This window comes from Pelmatolapia mariae, linkage group LG9 (genome assembly GCF_036321145.2).
Source record: "Pelmatolapia mariae isolate MD_Pm_ZW linkage group LG9, Pm_UMD_F_2, whole genome shotgun sequence".
Taxonomy (NCBI): domain Eukaryota; kingdom Metazoa; phylum Chordata; class Actinopteri; order Cichliformes; family Cichlidae; genus Pelmatolapia; species Pelmatolapia mariae.
The window spans coordinates 35075261-35095966 of record NC_086235.1 but is presented as its reverse complement, the minus strand read 5'-3'; the positions used below and the strand labels follow the sequence as shown (position 1 = coordinate 35095966).

Sequence of the window (20706 nt, the reverse complement as noted above, 5' to 3'; positions counted from 1 at the left end):
TTTGCATAGCTCCAAATCACAACAACAGTCACCTCGAGGCGCTTTATATTGTAAGGTAGACCCTACAATAACACATACAGAGGAAAACCCAACAATCATATGACCCCCTATGAGCAAGCACTTTGGCGACAGTGGGAAGGAAAAACTCCCTTTTAACAGGAAGAAACCTCCAGCAGAACCAGGCTCAGGGAGGGGCGGGGCCATCTGCTGCCACCGGTTGGGGTGAGAGAAGGAAGACAGGATAAAGACATGCTGTGGAAGAGAGACAGAGATTAATAACAGGTATGATTCAATGCAGAGAGGTCTATTAACACATAGTGAGTGAGAAAGGTGACTGGAAAGGAAAAACTCCGGGAATCCCCCGGCAGCCTACACCTATTGCAGCATAACTAAGGGAGGATTCAGGGTCACCTGGTCCAGCTCTAACTATATGCTTTAGCAAAAAGGAAAGTTTGAAGCCTAATCTTAAAAGTAGAGATAGTGTCTGTCTCCTGAATCCAAACTGGAAGCTGGTTCCACAGAAGAGGGGCCTGAAAACTGAAGGCTCTGCCTCCCATTCTACTTTTAAATACTCTAGAAACAACAAGTAAGCCTGCAGTGTGAGAGTGAAGTGCTTTAATAGGGTGATATGGTACTACAAGGTCATTAAGATAATAGACTGTATATAAAAGATGGGCATAGTTTCCAGGTCTAGAAATTGAATGTATAGAAGTGTTTTGGCGTTCCCTGTGCCTGATTTGGCACAGTTCCTTCCTGATGAATCCCAAAAGTAATTTGTGCCGCTAGCTGGAATCAAACCAGCAACTTTTTGCTTACCAACTAAAACTTCTTAAAGACAACCATCCAATGGGCAGTCAGGCCCACCTTTTCCTTTTAACAGAGTTAGCCTGCTAGCATTCACTGCTACTTTCAAACTATCGAGCTAGTTAGCTGTATAGAAGCTAAAATGTTGACAAAGCTGTATGTTTAACCACAAAGAGACTGATTGCAGATGTCAGGGTAATCTCGTCTTGTCACAGTAAAAGCTGGAGTTGATCTTGATAATATCTTGTTTTCATGGCTGGTCATTTACCCAACCAGGAATCTAAACGGTGCATCTTAATGTGCACAGCCAAATACAGGCCGCAGCCTTCAGACATGTTGGAACACCAAATCTAAAGGACAGACGGACACATTTTAATTTATTTATTGCTTTTAATTACAGAAAAAAAACAGGAACAATTTGCATAAAATCCAAATTCCACTCTAGAAATATTTGACCTTTCTGGTGTGTAGATATCAAAGAGTACAGTAAACATTGATGAACAGTACAGCATTTTTCCAACCATTCAAAGGTCAATAAAATGAAACTTGGGTTTATTTGGTGTCCTCAGTATATACACACGACTCCCCTCTTCTTCATCCACTCAGTCTGATCCACATCTTCTCACTGCTTGTGATCCAGAGTAGTGGGATCGTCAAGTCTTGAATGAAAAGGAAGAACTTCAAAGGGAAACATGAATAAAGCCCATCTACAGTTTTGTTTGTTTTTGTGCATCTCTTTAGCAGTTTTACATAAAATATCTTGTCGTCTCCACCACTTGCTTCTCTTGTCACCCAATTTAAAACATCGGGGGGGGGGGGGGACCCAAACATATATGCATAGATCAACTAATGCACTGACAGCAGGCTGAGCAATAATGGAGGACAGACGCGGCACAAAAACAAGCACCATATCCACAAAGCTCTGAAAACAACCAATGAACAGCCTTAGTGCATCAAATGGCGACTAGAAACTTCAACGTCTTTATTAATAAATAAAACAATCCTACATTTGTGTTAGCGACGAGTGTTCTCGAACTGATCTAATTTAATTTGTACTGACAACTTAATTGCTTAAATAAATGTTACATATGGAACCCAAAAAAAAGGTGGGAATTATCTTTTTTGTCAAACTGCATTTAAAATTCTAATATTAAAATGTGTCAAAGCAAGCTCATCAACTGCTTTCAACTATAGCCAGTTAGCTGCTTGGAGCAAGAACAGCAATAGTGCTGAAGGTATTCAACAGAAATGTGGGAACACCCTACTCTGATTATTTAGAACCAAGTTTGTTTTACAAGGCAACTCGTGCTGCTCACACCGAGGCAGTTAAGCTGCCCAGCTTCTGAATAGCTGCTCAAAAGGCTTCAGACGTCACTGGTTAATAAGCTAATGTTAGCTAAACAGAAAACTAGATTATAACCTTATCTAAGTTGTCAGTGCTCTGAAGGAATATTACACTAGCAGCTAGATTCAGCATTAGTTACTCTAAGCTGTGCTGACTGACTAATGTGGGCAGCAGTTTGCTTGCAGGGACAGACAGTAAAGACTGATGTGAAAAGTGAAGCCAGTCCCTTAAACGTGCAGTATTATTTTCAGTGGCCATCAGGGGGCGACCACTATGGTTATCGAGTCTTCCTCAGTTGTGACGTGTCACCGACAGGTCATCAAGCCGTGTCACAGATTCTCCTCACCTGCCAGTTCGAGGCCCGGTAACAAACGTCACTAACCAGTGGGTGATATCACAGTGGCTCGGCCCACTGTGTACACCGTCTACGCCACAGGGTAAGTTGTAGTTATCAGCTAAAACATAAGGGAACAGCGACAGACAAATTCCATTATGAACTAAAAAAGAAAAATCTTAGATCCTCCTTAAAAACTCTAACATTGGGTTATGAATTAAGCCACCTTTAATTACACTTATATTCTACATGATCAACAATTAATTGATGTACTCTCAACCACTTTGGGGCTCCATATTCACACCTTGCCTTCTTTAATCGGTGTCACAAAAACCTCAGGAGAATATTTATCGCTTTAAATCTGCTGTTCTGCTTTTCCACATCAAAATAACTCTAAAGTCCACCTTAAAATATTCAGAAATCAAAACTATACATCTTTTCAATTGATTCAGTTGAATCCAGAAAGTGTCAGGTGTCGTCTGTGACAGTGTTGAGATCCACTGGAGTTACAGTGGTTACAGTTACAAATCAGTTTCCATGTTACAGCTTCTGCCAACAGCACGAATGCTTCATGGAAACGCTGTATGACACTTTGCACCTTTTAGTAGATCAAATTAAAGGCTAACTTTGGTTGAAAGAAGACGAGTTTTGCCTTTCAAACACTCCACTGATAATTGGTCTGGAGCTTCCCAGATCAATGATGATTCCAACAGGCCAAACTATTAAACTGGACCCACCTTAGACCAGTAGTTGCTGTAAATACACTGGCCCAGGTAACGCTGGAGAAGGGGCCCGAGGCATTGAGCCAACACTTCTGCTGCTCGACCATGTTTGGGCAACACACGGTAGCTAAAGTTGGCCAAACTTGAACATGGTTACAGCAGTCAGAGAGTACAGGATGTTTCCCAATAATGCAAGTGGCCTAAACTTTAATACTAATTGATGCAAAAATGTTGGAGGGGGCTTGGATATGAACTAAACTGAAGATGTTTGCCTTTCTGACACGACGAGCCAGCACGTTGTGCTTCTCAGTTTGATGCACAATGGAGCCTCCGAGCACGGACGCTAAAAGGAAAAAGCTACAAAGGTTTAAGGTTTTTTTTAAAGAGAAAAATAAATAAATCAGAGCAACATGGTGAGGACCAAACGTGCTGTCTGGAACAGAACTGGTCTGACTCATTACCTGGAATCTCAGTTTTATTTCTACAGTATGTCGCTTCAACTTTTTCCACTGTTAGCCATAAAAATTGGTTCTACACCTGAAACAACGTTTTACACAAAATGCTCATTAGTTTGCCAATTCATGCAGATTTCAAATGAACACCAATAAAATGTTTACATGAACGTGTATCCGGTGCAGAATGTTGTAGTGGCTCCTGCTTCTCTATAGTGCATCTGACCAAATAAAATAACTTTTAAAAAATGGAAAACAATAAGAAAATTAAATTACAAAGCAGCAGCAATTACCCTTCAACTAAAAACACACCAAGTGGCAAAAATGCGTGAGATCCGTCCACTCTGAATCAGGTTCCTCTTTAAACATACATTCAAAAACCTTACAGCAAAATTGAAAACAAAATCCATCTTTGATTCGTAGTCTTTGAAAACTGCTGTACAATAAAATCGTGAACAGTTAAGAAAAGGCATAAATACGCTCTCTCTTACAAAGAAGTGTTTAAGAAGCTCCCAGTCGAGACCGAAGGCTCCGTTTAATGTTAAAACTAAATATCCTCAAAATAGCTTTCACTTCCTAAGAATTAATAAGTTAATCATTTCTGACCCTCAGTGCAAAAATATCAAAAACCAACTGAAAGGGGGTGGGGCTTCGAGTCACATGGACAGTTTGCGTGTGCAATGAGTAATCCCCACGGGATGAAGATTTTTTTCCAGGCACGAGTACTCAGGTTTTGTCCACGGAGCCCTTGGCAGGTCGGTCCTGTTCAGAGGATGTGGTGGCGAACACAGAAGCTTAATCACGCTGCTCACAAACAGCTCCCAGGGAAGAGGCTGCCGCTATGGAAACGAGGTCGCAGGAACTTCCTCCATCCTCCTCGTGTTCTTCAGTCAGCGTTGTCAGGGCCGTCTGAGATGTGGGACGGTGCGTACTTTAACCGGAACCCACCTGTGACACACAAACATCAGCTCGCAGTGGTTCATCACAGCACGACTACATGACATGTCAGGACCAACAGTGTTCAATGATGCCGAGCATGAATAAACAGAGAAAAGGCCCGCGCTTCAGGTTTGTGTTATGACTGTGGTTCGACAAAACCTACGGCCCACACACACGTTTATTTTGTGCACTACATTACTCTACCAGTGAGGAAGGACAACTGCAACTGTTTCCAAACACGTTAACCTGTTTAAGACCAATCACAGCCATAAAGTGCGAGGCTGGTAATACTGAAGATTATAGATTTGTATACAGTAGTGTGATTTATACCAATACAGCGTAAATGTGCAACACACTACAGGAAGCTGTGCGGGCAGTATCGCCTATATCACCTGCCAAGACTGCAGACACACTAATGCAGAAGAACACAGCAGCGCTAACGGCAAAACAGGAGGATGGAAGCAAATGGAAACTTGGATTGTGGAAAAAAAAGAAAGCGTATCACAGAAAACAAAGTTAAATGCCGAGCTTTCATTCCACAACAGCATCACTGCAGTGCACGAGTATTTCAAACACCGGCACCCTGGAGCTGTGACGCCAACTCTGAATGGGTCCATGTTGATCCCTTTTATTTATTTCACTTGTATTTTGATGGTCCTGTTGAGTAACGGTAAAAATACATTTGATCATTTTTTAATTCATGTGTTTCCTGAGTCATTAATTTTCCGTGGGAAGAGACAACGGGGCGATATTCATAAGTGGGCAGAGAACATGAGGTTTACCCACAGGAAGTGGAGGTTAGTCGACTACCAAAATAATCTTTAGTTGCAGCCCTAGTTGCCATCAGCCTGTCCTAACCAAACCTGCTCCTGTGGAAACATCAAGGCAAAAGTGCAGATGAACAAAAATCCTACACTGCCTCGTTTGTGTTAACGCATTCAAAATACCTTCAGAAAACTTGACCTTTGACCTTGAGGTCAAGGTCACTGAGATTTGAATTCGTCCAAGAGTACTTGGACCCACAGTATCAGTGAGAAATCCCACACCACCTCATTCTCGAGTAATTGCGTACACAAACTTTGGCGTGCATGCCGCCATCAGCCTTTTATGGCTGATAACTGTACTTGTTTGTATTCAGCCATTACTTTCATTTTAATGTAGGAGGTGACACTGCGGTGTTTCACACACTTGTAGGGTCTGCACACATGCTGCATCTCACTACAATAATGTGACAGACGCAGATTCTCCTGACCATATCTGAAAGCACATGTTGTGAACCATGCACAGCTGAGTAAAGACAGTTACAAATATACTTCATGTGGAGGATCAGCGCTGCCTTCTAGTCTTTGCTGAAAGATAGATTTGCAAAAGTGTTGGGTGTAGCTGCATTACCTTGTTGTGTGGAGTCAATGGAGGGCTGGTTGCATTCGTGAGCAAAGTGGCCGCTCACACCGCAGTTATAACAGGACACGTTCCCGTTCTTCTTATTGACGCCACCTCCCCCCAACAGAGAGGGAGGCAGCATCCCCAGGGGAGGGTACACATGCTGGTAGACATGGTGGCAGAACGATGTGTTTGGAGCCATCGGCTGCTGGAGGCTGTAGCTGGCGGCGGCTACCACTGCTGTAGCCTGCGTGGCCAGCATGTGCGATGGTACCTCTGCATGACTTTGGGCGTGAGTGTTAAGGTAAGGGGGTGGATGTGCTGGAGGAGCGCTGGGGAAGTAAGGGGGGAGGGAGGTGGGTCCGTTGGCCTGGTGAGGAGGGTGAGCCTGGGTGAGGTAGCTGCTATTGCACAGGCTTGTGATCTGGAAGAGCGGTGGAGGAACACTGAACATCTGGTGCGCTGCTGCCATCTGGTGGCCAGGGAAGAATAAAGGTGTCTGACCCGAGGCGACGCTCACACTGCTGCTTCGGCTGCCGCAGTTATTGTGACAGCCACACGTCCCGCAGCCCATTGGCAGCTGCTGCTGCGGTGCTGCTGGCTGCTGGGTCTGCTGGAGAGTGAGAGGGCTACCAGGAGCGACCGGGGTGCTTCCACTGGAAGCGCTGCTGTTACTGTAGGATGTACAGTCGCTGTGTGCCGTGCTGTGTGTAAGTGCTGGGCTAGAGCTCGGGGCAGGTCCAGGGGTGTGCGTGGGCACAGCTGGTGGAACAGCAGCTTGTACTTGTCCAGGGGATGGAGCAGGGGCCACGGGTGCCCCCAGAGTTGGCATTGGGACGGGGGGCAGGGTGTAGGGAGAAGGCAGGGCAGACGGTAAGCCTGGGCGCTTGCTTTGCGATGTCTCCACATGTGGTAGAGAAGAGGCCAGGCCCGGGCTGATGTTGGCTGGGTCTTGGCAGGTTAGTATCGGAGAAGACATGACGCTGATGGGTCTGATTGGACCCTGGTGTGAAACCAGCGGTGCAGCAGGTGAAGATCCACTCCCCGGCGCTCCGTCAGTGCCACCCTGGCAGTGAGACAAAGCCGTTTTGAAGCCCTGGATCAAGGGCTGCATAGCAGAAGTTCCTGCAGGATGCAGTCCAGTAGGTGGAATCCCAAAGGTTTGGACAACATCCCTCTTCTCCGGGTCGTCCACAATTCCAGAGACGGCTGGAGGCAGTGTGGGCATCGGAATCATTAGCGGCCCTGATGAGGGCTTTCCCTCTGGAACCATGCTCTGGCCAGGAAGTGAACCCAATGGGAGCCCAGCATCCGCAGCTCCATTGGGGAGTATGTAGCTCACATTATGCATGAAGGAAATATGGGGGAAGTCTGCTCTCCCCTCCAGGCTGCTAAAGGAGGCCTCCGCCAGCACAGCAGAATCAGTCTGGCCGGTGAAGAACATGTCAGAGCCTGGTCCTTTACAGAGGTCATCACAGGGGCTATCTGTATCTGACAGAGGACAGCAATGTCATTGCTTATCTTTACAGTGGCTTTATTTAGAAAAAGGGCGTGTGATAGTTTTACCTTTGTTGTGTTCATCCTCACTTTCCAGGCTCTCTGGTCCTCGGTGCTGTGGGCTGGATGGGGAGCTGCAGCTTTCTGATGATGAACCGCCATCTGCAACAACAATGTGTGTCAAAACAAAAGACAGCCAGCGTCCATCTAGTGTGTATGCAACACGAAACACAGCACGACTGTTAACGTGTCCTTTACGATAAGACAAGATTTACTGATGAGTTTATAAACTAGTGACTGAGACTCTGCTTCAGCTGCAATTCATGAGTAATTCCAGCCAATAAGAGACGGCGTTATTATCAGTCATTTCCTGGAACTATACCTTCATTTACTGTCTACTAACACCATACCATGCAAGCAACCACTAGGGCCATGTCACATGATAACGCCCATGATAATACAGAAAAATTATTAGGCAACATAAAGATGTTATATCGCAGTATCATTGCTATAGCAATACCATGTGTTCACATTCCCAGTGCGCACAACAAGCGAGACAAGCCTGAACATGTCAGAGAGAAGGACAGCCTCTGATACAGTGTTGCCAACTCGTCAGTAAGGAAAACAGCTATTGGCTATCCTAAAAGTTGCTAAATGAGGTCATCGCCTAATTTGCATAACTGGTCATGCTTATGTTAAAAAAAAAAAAACAAAACAAACAAAAAAAACCACCCTAAATGCATTTAGAATATATTTAGAACTACAAATGAAATTCTTTTAAAAATTATTGTTTTTTTTAATGTCACAATTCCAACCCACCTCCTTCATCCAGGCTTGGTACCGGCAAAAGTGACCTGAAATAGGCACTCTGGCAGAGTTACTTTGTGTGTGTGTTTTTAAGTAGTTTTAAACCTTCTGATCCACAAAAAGTAAGAGTAAAACAAGAACTGACTGCGTTACAGTCAGTGCGGGAGCAGCGGCTTCGCTCATGCGCGATTCATTTGCAGTTTGGGCACGTAGGCGTCAGCATCTCCTGCTCTGACCGCAGCTGGGGGCGACTGCTACGTGAGAACGATCCGCCGCCTGTGAGCGCTTTGGCACAAGCGGCACGCTGCTTGTTGAGAGTAACAGCGATACGTGCTTTCACGTCAAAAAGTGGTCGTAAGTCTGACTAATAACACCAACAAAAGTCGCCAGATTTGTCGCTAGTCGCTTTTTAGAAAAAAAAAAAAAAAAAAGGTCGCTAAGTTGGCAACACTGCTCTGATGGACTCAGGAGCTTAAAGGAGCTCCTTCAAAAGCATTCAACAAAGCACCGTCCTGTTGAAGTACACTGCCTCCTGCTAGCAGCCGCTTACCTTTCCTCGGGGCTGCCACCAAACACCCGTTGGACACAAAGGTAACAGACTTGCACTTCACCTTCTCTCTGAAAACAGGAACACATGGGAGACCAGAGGATTCATGTTAACACAGCTGCAGTACACTGTACACTAACGCACAGACTGACAGAGCCAGAGTCTAATGACTGCTCAAACGTGTGTCACACAGGGTAAGCTTGTGAAGCAGACATACCCTTCTGTGGGCAGCACTCTGCTCTTGGTTTTGGTGGATGGGTGGCTTCTCTTGTCTGTGTCCTGGTGCTGTAAGAAAGCGAGGAGTCATTAACATGCAGCTCACAGCTCCCCTGGAATGACTCGATTTGCCATTAATCACTTTCAGCTGTTCAGCTAACAGCGTATTAGGGAATCCCTACCAATTTACACAAATACTACACAGAGCTGGAGCATGAGTTAAAAAAAACAACAACAAAAACAAAAAGTAACAGATGATGATTTGAAAGGCAAAGAAATAAAGAAAAACAACCCTCTGTAACAGCAGTTTACACTGAGAAAAGAATCCCATCCAGGGCTCTGAAATAAATTGGTTATGAGTGAGATGAAGAATGTGCTTTGTCAGCAGATTGTCCTCCACCTCTTACAGTGTTTGAGCATGTTAGTGAGATAGCACAGAGCACTCCCCTTCACATGGCACGTCCAATCAGAGACACAGGAGCAGCTGGGTTAATGCAATCATAGCAGCCTTCAAACGTCTGCAGCCCATAATGATTAACTGAGTGTTGGTGAAATGGTGCTCACTTTGAACTGTGCTCCTGAGCTTTACTCACAGGACTGAACCAAGGTGCATTCATGTAAAGGAGCTGCTTTTGATAGCGGCTGGTGCAGCAATGAGCTTACCTGCTGCACAAAAGGAGCAGATTGCAGCACAGCAAGCTACCATTTCTACAATACTCGTGCCAGTGTTACCAATCATATGACTGCTGTGTCTCAGTGGCACGCTGAAGTACTGCTGAGCACGAGTAAGAGCTTCTTTAATCAAAACATGTTTCTGTATACGCAAGAAAAAGACAGACTGGAAAATAACCCGACCTGCTCGGCTTCCTGGCTACTTCGTGGTGCGCAGCTCTTCTTTCTCCTCTCTGCAGGCCCATTGAGCTCTGCAGCGTGTCCTCCCCTGCGAGGGTCCACCTGGGAGCCTTTGGCACCCGACAGACTGCTGAGAGGAACACGTGTTTTTGGTTAATACTTTTTTTTCTGCTTCACTAACAGTTTTTTCAATTCTGGAGACAAAAATAGTGGTGAAGCAGAGATTATACTCACAGCTGACATGGACTCTTGGACCCGTGCTTTTTCTTGTGTCCCTGTAGATACGACTCTAGATTTCACAGGGTTTAAAAAAGAAAAAGTCAATGATGGAGGCGCTCATCCAACTCATTGTTCATTACAATTCACACATTATTACCCATCAAATGACAAATGTGAGCTTGAGCACAACTAGGGTGAAGCACAGTGCACTGTGTAAGTTCGATTACATTCTGACAAAGGAGAAGCGATTCATGTGTACTGTTAGCAGTGGCTGTAGGACCAAAGATTCAAAATTCATTTAATACATCATTTTTTTTACAGGTGGAAAGAGATACCCCATCTCTCTGTGTCTGAAAAATCAAACTGTTCTTTGGAGAAAGCAAAGGATTAACAAGCTTTATATAAAGTATGAGCAGGACGAGGCCGTGCTGACTGCTGCCCGTGCTGATCTCAGTCCAGCACATGATGGGGCAAATATAGCTGTGAAATATGAGGATTTGAAACAGACTCAGCTTTTCCGACTGACCTCCAAAAATAAACACTAGTAAGACTCGGGCAGCAGGCCTGGTTAGCTGGCCATGCCTTTGTTTTGTCAGTGCCCACAATCACTTCTCAATCAGCGATTTATACAAACGTCCATGCACTTCTCCCCTCATCATTCTGCACTGCCACCAGTATCATAAAAAAACAAAAACAAAACAAAACAGAAAAAAGCGCGGACCTGAAAGTTGCTTCTTCTCACCTTCCTCCTGACTGGAGGCATCGGAGCAGTCTCCCTGGTAGGCTGTGCCCAGCTGACAGTTGCCTGTTCAAAAAACCCCCCCAAAACACAGAAAAGGTGAAAACCCAGGAATTAAAGCACAAGTGATGAAGGAAAACCACTTTGTTCCATATGTCTGATCACTCAAGACCAAAAACTGCACATCTGTAGCATTTTATTACTTTCATTACATAAATAAAGAAAATGAACTAAACAGGAAGCCAGAGAGGTTCAAAATATAAAATCAATAAATACAAGATCACACAAAATAGTTATTGTTGCTTTCTCTGGCTATTGTAAGGCTACATACATGAACCTGAACTGCTGTGGAGTGACTGTGCTCCCTCTCAAAGGACCAGAGGACATTATGTTGGTGGACATGCGTGTTTCAGTGAGAGGAGGTGAGACCACTGAATCTTCTGCAGGATGATGCTGCAGCTTAGTATTAATTAACAGCTAACCTTTCAGACAATTGCATGATCTAACATGAATATCTTCTGAGTATCTTGGCCTTATACTCACATCTGCTACAAGTAGGTTTAGCAGCGTAACTGGAATCACAGTTGAAGAAGCTGCAGACCTTTCTGGTCTGCCTGAACAGTGGAGGCGCAGACAGGAACCTCTCTCTACAGGTGAGAACAGGCAGAGAGACAACATGAGTCAAACTCTGTTCATTAACAAACAAAAACAAATACCCAAGGCTGCTGAGCTAAATTTAGACTTCAGAATGACACCATTACTCTGAACACAAATTCCACCTCTGAGAACGTGTTTGGCAGTTATTTTGAAGCACTGAACGATTATTCATAGAAATAGTCACTAGGACATAAAAACTGCATGCATAGGATGGAGCTGACAATATATCAGTTAGATTACATGATCATAAAGGCTTGAAGAATTCACAAAAATATCCATGGACTTTCTTCTGCTTATCAATTTCAAATTTGTGGGACTGTATGGATCCTTTTCCAGCAGGCACAGAGGCTGGGTACAGTCTGTACCAGGGTTAACACAGTCACACTAATCACCGCACCACTGTGTGCCCCCGTACTCATAATGATTGTACTAACCCCCCAGTCCATAAACATTTAACCTGTCGTGCACTGTGCAAGTTTTAATGGCCCATAACTGTAGCCAACAGCGAAGCAAAAAGCTTTGCTCCAACACCAGTTAAGCCTCGCCTTATACAAGATGAGACACAATGCAAGCAACAAAACAGACTGATGTAGTCTGAATGTGGGCCGGACTTTGGATGCAAACAAAAACAGTCCAAGCAGATAGGTTTCAGTTTCCCCACTCACTCCACAGTCTCACTTCGTACTAAATGAAACTGGTGGAGAGGCCACACCCACTTTGTGTGTGTGTGTGTGTTTGTTATCAGAAATGAAAGGAAAAAAAACAAACAACAAAAAAACCTCTCAATGGTTGACTATCCATTCAACCAAGAGTGAATACCAGCCCCGTTTAGCATGCCTGACATGTATTACCGGGACACTTACCAAAGCTTTGCAGATAATGGTCAGACCCATTTGACAGATTATCATGTTTAGCTGTGCTTTCTAGGTCAAGGGCCCCCGCTCCCTTTTCCACCCTCCAGTACTGACATGATGGGGGTGATGGTGCTCCAAACACAGCCGGAAGTCATGTTTTACAGTTTGTCCTGCTGGTTTGTAGCAGCAGCAACAATAACTGACATACAGCACACTGACGGAAACGAAGGTACTTAAAATTCCCATGGAGCTGCTTGTTCAGAGCTATTTTAAGCTCAAGCTTTCAAAATAATACAATGATGGTTAGCTAATTGTTTTTGTTTACATTTTAAACTGGCTCAACTGATATATAAAGAAAAGACAGACGATGCTGTTCAATTTGCAAAATATGGGCCCATTAGTGTCAAACAGGAGGATTAGAGCAGTGTGTGCTTTACAGTCTGACACTAACATGCCCTTTGGTTTCTCAGTCTGCCCTCCTCATCACATGGTTTGTCGTCATATTGTGACTACATCTTAATCTCTGGTGACATCCCGCCCCCCACACACACACACCTGAGATAAATAACAGCAGGAAACTGAGAATCTCATCCAATGTTCCTTCACTGACCTGGTGTCATTCCATTCAAGTCTACTGAGCGCCTCAAAATGCCACAAAGCTTCTTACTTGTTTTCAAAGTAAACTGTGGCACAGTGAGGAGTAGGAATGCATGTCAGATTTTTTACACACAGGAAATGATGCTGAAGAACGTCTTTGGGTAAAGCAAGACAGATGTTGACCTCTTATCCTTGGAGAACTCAGAATAACAGAACAAAATGACCACAGTCGCGACTGCGGCAAGTCCTCGGTCAAAGCTGCAGTCCACAATGTTTCCATGTGATCAGATATGTGAATGGCAGAAAACGCCAAACAAGATGGAGCCGAAACAAGTTATTTTAACACAAGCTAACCACAAAAATGCTCAACAAAAATAAATATTCCTCATCAGAAACTGGCTCATCTAGTCAGAGATCAAAAGGAGAATTTGTCCCGCAGCTTTTTAAAATTTCAGGTGAACAAGTGGGTTAAATGTAAATTACCTGAGGTTCTTCTCCACCTCCCTGCTCTCATACTGGCCCCCCTGGTTCAAAAGACTCAAGATGCTCTTCTCAAAAGACTCAGTACACTGATCCTTAGGAAGCTGCAGAGAAAAAGAGGGAAGGTGAACAACAGGTGGGATGCACTGAAGCATTGCTTGCACATACAAGTTTTTATTATGTGTCTTTAAGAGCTCGACTTCCTTTTTGTGCTAAATAACCAGCTTTGGGTTCAATGGCGTGGACTGAAGCTGTATTACCATAATGTATATACGATGGTACATCCTGATCACCTGTGCACAGATTAGTTTCGTACAGAACAACGAATAAACTTTAGTGAAACCTCCCACTGTGAAAATGCTTCTTTTTTAAAAACTGGTCAAACATTTGAAATTGGCATCTGGACTCATACAGCTGTTACTGATGGAGGTAAGACCAATCAGAAAGTGGTTCGATTGCCAATGACAACTACTCCACAGTATCCTCAGCAAGTTTCCCCTGATACAACCGTCAGAGCTGGTGTGCAAATGTTACACAAGAAAAACATTTACATAAATGCTTGAAGTACAAACTGCTGAGAGTGCTCAGTGTAGAAAAAAAAAATCAGTAATTACCAGTGTATCAGTGTATTTCCTATTTACTAATAACACTGCAGTCACTTTGTTCTGCTGATGTGTCTGCTAAAGTTCTGACAGTGAGCCAGCATGCACACCAGCACGACCCTGAAATTCAAGCAGCTAAATTAACTGTACTGATTAAATGTGTTACCTACAGCTTCGTCCATTTGCCACAACGTCTTTGCATCGTTTATAACAAAACAGACCTAGCTGCACATGACACAGTGACACACTCAGACCGAAACCTTTGTACAATCAGAAAACTGTCTTAATTATATATCTTAAAAAAAAAAATAACAGTTCAACAAATAAAGGAATATAACACAACACTGAAAGTTCATTTACTTTTGCAGCTCTTCTGATTTAATATTACTGCTGTGATTACCTTCAGGAGGAAGTTCTCCAGCTCAAAATGGGTTTTGGTCACTTTGCTGACAGAGGAGTCGGACCACTTCACCTGAAACAGCAGCAGGACACTCCATCACTGCAAAGCCACAAGTGCCTAAACCACCTCACAGAAGGACTGCACTAGAAGTTTACCGCACAGTAAAGGCGTAAAGACACCCAAGCAGGGCAACAATACTGAATAAAAAAGCGATCAACCTGTGAGCATAAGGGGAAAAAACAAACAAACCATTCAAATAAAACAAGAAAAAACAAAACTTGTGTTAAATGGAAGATTGGCTTACTCTCCTACTAAGAAATCGAGGTGTGACATCTTTTCTAATCTCAGGAGTTGCTCATGTCAAAAAGATAGAATAGAATTCAAAGTTAAAGTTCTGTTTATGAGTGCACTACAAAGATACGTCAGAGTGTCTGTGTCTTATGCATCAGCTGCTCATTCCAGTCCAAACAGAGCTGTTGGCTTTACTGTCAAAGCTTAGAAAAGCCAACAGGACAGTTAGTGTCTCCTCTCCAATTGTTTAATGATTTTTTTCCTCTCTCTGCACATAAGCAACAATCAGGTTACTTTGTTCTATAAAGATCTAAACAGACTTCTCAAGGGATAAAGTCACCAGCTGTGACACTGACACGCCATGCAACATTGAAAATGGGATTTTTCTGAGCGCAACGGCCAAGTAGGTCAAACAAAGTAAAGAAAATACAGGAAACTATCTGGGCGTTATAATAGGCACATAACTGTGTGTGTAACAATAGGGGCACGTGTAAAAGCTGCATTTTTCTTGCATGATCAAGTCCACAGCTGCGGGTGTTGGTGGCAGAGCAGAAAGCAAGTTTCTGTATGTGTTATTGAGCAGGTATACTAACAAAAAAAAGAAAAGAAAGAAAGACAAAGTTTCTATAAGAATGAGGAGCCTTAACGTTCTGTCACTGTATCAGATGTGGTGAATATAAGGGCAAACATACTTGCTCAGACCCTCCTGAGAAGTATGGCAGGCAGCAAGTTAGCAAAACAACCAATGACCCTTTGCCTGTATACACATGTATTTGGAAAAGACCAAAAGCATTTTGGGCTCCAACGACAGGAAAAAGACAATTTATTGCAATAACAGACTTCTATGGCTTATTCTGAACTGTGAATCATGCAAAGCTACTCAAAGGTTAACAGTAAAAATTCAGATTTGTAACTTAACATCACAGGTCATCTTTAAAGTGCCCTTTTCAGAGACCTTGATCTGAAGCGGTGTCCGAGTGTGCGTGTATGCAGTTACCTACCTCAAAATTGTATTCCTTGTCCGTTCTCTTCCGACAGATGCCCCTAAGCACAATTCCCTCGATATGCACAGCTGCACAAACAGAGGACACACTAATGATACAGTTTTTCTGTAAAAACAGCAACATAGCTAATACCGTCTTCAGACACAGTAGTACAGGTCTATTGAAAGCCTGTTGAATTATTTAAGCCCATACAATATCAGGGTCACTTCAGCACCTGCCATGAATAAATCAGCAAGTAGAGAAAAATGTGTATTGGCTTCTCTGCGGCTGTACAAAGTGCCAACATAACAAAAACCATTAGTGCCTTAGAAATCATTACAGCAAAGAAAAAGGAAGAAAAAAGCTACTCATGAAACTCTGACTCAGGGCACGTATCAAAGCTGCCAAGATCTCAGTTGCACCTGCAGCAGATAATTGCCATCGTGTTCAGTATGTGCACCCTTTCTATTCACCTTCTCTCTGTGTTGCCCTGCGGCTGGACCGTCGGCTCTGGCAAGGTGGATGGGAGGCTGGACACTCTCCTAGCCCAACCCCTTGAGAGGCCAGGTAATCTCCCTTCTGACCCATCAGCTCCTGGAAAACAAACACTCAAAGTTAGAAACATACTAATTCACTGCAAGCTGAGCTCTACTTATAAAGTACTGTATTTCACAAGAGTCACGGTTAGCTATGACATTTCAATTTAAACAACTGTCGGTGCAAATTACTACTGCTGGGGGGGGTCAAAGTTCAATCAACACCACCAGTGGTTTGTTTTACTTTTCCCACATACACAGCTGGAGATCAATGAAGGGATCTGAAAATTGGAATACTATCCCAGGATCTCTGAGTACAGAGATCAGCTTTTTCTACGGAGTGTAAGTCTAATTGTAGTGACTTTATAATTCACTTCTGACACAAAATGAAATCAACGGCCCAAAGCAAATATTAGTCTGTGATAAATTACAAGCCAACAGGAAACATGAACCCACAGAAATGCTGAGCAAAGAAAGGGAAAAAGGCACATATGCATACATAATACAAATAGTAAAGAAAACATCCAAGCTACAGCATCCGTCTGTGGGTACAAGAAGGCCAAGCAAAGCATAACAGTGTGTCAGTCACAAGGGATGAAACAGAGATTATGTATGCATAACAAAACCCCAGAACCCTCCATTTGTTTCAAACCATTCACTTTCTCTATGTGTTTTCCCACATTTGACAGTGGCACAGTCCAGAGACTATTCTTTAAAAAGGGCATGAGTGATTTTATTAAGAGCAGTGCATCTTCATCAGGCAGGGTTCTGGCTCACAATGACTTCATCCAGGGACTCGTGGAACAGAAAGCCTTCGAGTCAGAGAGACACGTATGCTGCTACTAGCATAATGTGACTGGGCTGGAAACGAAGAAAGTCCCATGACCAAACAACTGCAGACACACTTTGTTCTATTAAGTGTCTTACATGGGGAATAGCGACTGCTTAGGTGATTTACAGCATTGCTGATGTAAACTGCTACATATCCCCCACGTGTGCGCATTAGGCAGCAACATGCAAGCTCAGATCCTTTAGAGTGGCTGACCAAAACGAGTGAGGGGTTTCTCATGAGCCAGTGGGAAGTCCTCACCCTTGAGTGGCTACAGAAGAGCTTTGCATTCCTCACATGACTTCAGGTTAGTTAACTGAGGTTTTGTTCATTCATAAAATAAAGCTGAAACAATCGTTTAATTGACAAAACTATTAAACTGTTTTCTCAATATGGGCCGATGTTATGTCCTCCTGTACACTTCAACAGAGCCTGTGGTTTGAACTTTATCCACTCATAACACAAGCCTGTGGAACCAGGTTTAATGACTGAAATCAACAGTTTGTACCTAATTGGAATCAAATGAACTAACAACTGCTGTTTGGAGACAAGAGGGACCACCATATTTACACAGAGCTACAGGATGCTCACATCAAGAAACGGCTAAATACTACAGAAATGATATTAATATTTCACTTTCAGTCATTGGGGAGCAAACTGAAGCCTGTTAAGCAAAGCAGGCTTACTGAGTTGCTTGGATCCTCTTATAGAACAGAGAAATCACTGAAATCTTAAACACAAACTGGTGAGGAAAGGTAAGAAAATTCAGAGTGGATATCACAGTAAACCTGCTTATAAAAAAATAATATTCAGTTAGACAAAATGTCCTGGCTTTGTATGTAACTTTGTGATGCACTTCTATGTTATATCTTTGAATTACATCAACAAATCTGGAAGCAGATTAGACAAAACAAAAAGCAGCCAGTTTAGTTTAAAGAATTCAGTCATAAATGGTGTTGATAACAGCCCAAGGAGGTATGCTAAAAAAGCTATACATTGGTAACTCAATATACTTAATATTAATGTCATGAAGGAATCACTTAACTTGGCTGGGTTATAATGACACCTTATCCACTTTATAGGAGGTTGTGTTCAGGGGTGAGATTTAAAAATCCAATGAAGAGAAAAAAAAAAAAAACACAATTTTTTGCCATTTTTGTTGCCAACAGATGGAGGAAAAACAGATCAAAGGAGCAGGGGTCCTTTGATCAACACTTCACACTGCATCTCTGCTGCTCCCACTGATATGTCAGTGTCTGGTATTGTATACAGTGTCATCAGGTCCCCCAGCAATAATATGTCAAAAATGTAGTGGAGCTTGCAGGTACATTAGCATTACATTGGCAGTGCCAGTAATGGGAACCTTGGGAACATCCACACTGCTCCATGTGAAATGCTTTGGACAAGTGGTTTTACGTGACCTACCGCAGGCATTAGCAGAGAACTAGTGAGCAGATATACCCCTCAAATCAGACATGTGGTTTTAGATTTGTTGAGCACTCCAAGCCCTTTTCACCAGAAAAAGTAACCAAAGATGAAAGCTGAAAATGATTTTAAAAAACACTTCAATGCAGTTTTAGCCTGATATGAGATTTGAACCACACTTCCCCAGGTGAAAGCTTTCTGCATCTTTCTTTTAACATGCAATTCTTCCAGTTAACACTACTCATCTTATCTGGCCTGGAAAGACACGGCTGATAAGATGATGAGATACACTTGCAGGGAGTCCATTTCCAACTCATGCTTTTGATTTTTTTAAATATATTCTAAAGCGTTTTTTTTTAAAAAAATGACGCCAAAACATGTTACCAATCCCACCTTTCATAGAAAATTAAGACCACACCAGCTAACTTATAAAAGGAGTTTTTTGATGGATGGATAGATATTCAGCTGTGTGGTTGGGGTGAAAACCGGCAGACACGAGTGTTGGGGGATCGGCTCTTTATCAAACACCTGCTACAGCACAGAGCCGCTTGGAAAGCGGTCTGTTTGAGAATTAGTGCTGTCAGAGGAGCGCTTGGCATTACATCTGAATATAGCTTTAATAAGGGCACCACTTACCCTCCAATAAGCTTGTTAGCGACTTACACTGTAAATGCCGGTTAGACAGATGATGGTAACCCATACAGTTAAACACCAGGCTACAAAACAGCTCTGAGCGTGCGGCTGTAACAGCTGCCCAAACTGTAGCTAGCAGCAGGGTAACCGGCTGGCTTTGATGTTAGCAATAGCATAGTATAATGGCAGCTAATGCTAGGAGACTAATGTTTGCTCTGAGCATACTCCACCAGTATGTGACATTATTTTCATGTTACGTAGTTTGAAATACATGTATCTAACGTTTTTCCCCACTTTAACCAATTCTGCTAAAGAACACGTTTTAAAGTTGGGCGAGTTTAACAAGCTAGCTTAGGATTTAGATGGGCTAAAGTTGGTTTGTTGCTCATTACCGTTGCTTGGACGTTTAATCTACGCTGGCGTTGACGCTTTCCCTCCTCCATAGCAAGCTCTATTTTGTCGAGCAGTTCCCGAACAACTTGGCGTTGGTGGAAGTGGAAGGCTGGGTGCAGGGACGCCATAGTAAAAAGCAGCGCAATCTGCTCCAGAGGTCCTCCGGCTGTGTCGTTTGCAGAGAAGCCGCAGTCTTCTTCTGAACCTCCGTACATATTATCGGCCTGACACGGGGAGTGAACGTGAGAGTCCCTAAATGGAGGGAGCGGGCAGTCGTAATTTTTGCAGAACAAGGCCGGGTTGACATGGCTGAGTATCCGAAAGAGTATTCCAGCACATTCCCTGCTGTCAGACCCGAGGAGGGACAGGCAGACTAGGAGTTTAGACCTGATCACTGGGTCAACCACGTCCGTTAACACTCCCAAATCGCTCGGACTATTTGCTCGAAACTCAAAGTCCCGTAAAACATGGTAATCTTTTCTAGCGAGATCCTCCAAGTAAGATCCTAAAAAACGGAGCTCCAGGGGTTGGCACATATGCAACAGCCCGCACATGAACTCGATACGCTTAGCAGGGTTTAGGTGCAGGCCGAACCACTCAAAGACGCTCTCCTTGTCCAGTTGTGGTGGATGCACCGGAGGTCTGGGCGAGTCCCCCAGCTTGTCATACGCCACGGAGGGAGATGCCGCCCCGAGAACATGTTGGTGCTTCGGCCGATCCAATGAATCGTTCTTAGCCGTTTGGTTACCTCCTTCCTCGCCCGTTTTCGTCGGTAGCTTCATTTTCAGCATTATCAGTGCTACGAGAGAGCCTTCAAAGTGTAGACGACGGACCAATATACATTACTGACAACCTAACACCGCCTCGTAATACTGACCGAGAACCGAATATCCGTCGTTTTACCGTGTTATTACTATTAGCTAAGCATCTGACGCGGCGCCACTACAGAAGCCCTTTTTCACGAAGTTACAGTCTTCTTCTACTCTGCATTAACGGCAGTGTGGCAACTACTGTTAGCTCATTGCTGCCACCGCGCGACTGGTGTTGGAGTTACAGTGGCACAATGAAATACTGGACTTGAAATACTCAAATGTAAAGTCTAATTACAAACACAAATAGGCCTACTCTAATGCAAAACAGCGTATTCTGCTACTTAATTTTGTTCGGTGA

General features: G+C 43.6%; 1 protein-coding gene across 5 annotated transcripts; it reads right to left on the bottom strand.

Annotated features, from left to right (window-relative positions):
• Positions 1-1189: 1189 nt before the first annotated feature.
• On the bottom strand, positions 1190-20502 carry zcchc2 (zinc finger, CCHC domain containing 2). Of its 5 annotated transcripts, none has more exons than XM_063484332.1 (14): positions 19536-20502; positions 16194-16314; positions 15739-15809; positions 14447-14518; positions 13448-13548; positions 11400-11503; positions 10839-10922; positions 10133-10187; positions 9902-10028; positions 9048-9115; positions 8834-8901; positions 7546-7638; positions 5989-7470; positions 1190-4605 (listed from the first exon to the last, which is right to left on the bottom strand). In XM_063484332.1, the coding sequence occupies exons 1-14, from the start codon at positions 20325-20327 to the stop codon at positions 4544-4546; spliced, it is 3300 nt and encodes a 1099-aa protein (XP_063340402.1). In that variant the 5' UTR covers positions 20328-20502; the 3' UTR covers positions 1190-4543. The 5 variants fall into 5 exon arrangements, with proteins under 5 accessions (XP_063340402.1, XP_063340404.1, XP_063340403.1 ...); XM_063484334.1 differs by having other exon boundaries at positions 5989-7464; XM_063484333.1 differs by having other exon boundaries at positions 9902-10025.
• Between the last annotated feature and the right edge of the window lie 204 nt (positions 20503-20706).

What these genes read in the sequence shown, in the direction of transcription:
- zcchc2 (XM_063484332.1), bottom strand. Translation starts at nt 20,327, where the DNA reads ATGCTGAAAATGAAGCTACCGACGAAAACGGGCGAGGAAGGAGGTAAC. An exon ending in ACAAGGAATACAATTTTGAG is followed by an intron (nt 14,519 to 15,738) that starts GTAGGTAACTGC and finishes CTGCTGTTTCAG; the next exon opens with GTGAAGTGGTCCGACTCCTC. An exon ending in TGAGAAGAAGCAACTTTCAG is followed by an intron (nt 10,188 to 10,838) that starts GTCCGCGCTTTT and finishes TGTGAAATCTAG; the next exon opens with AGTCGTATCTACAGGGACAC.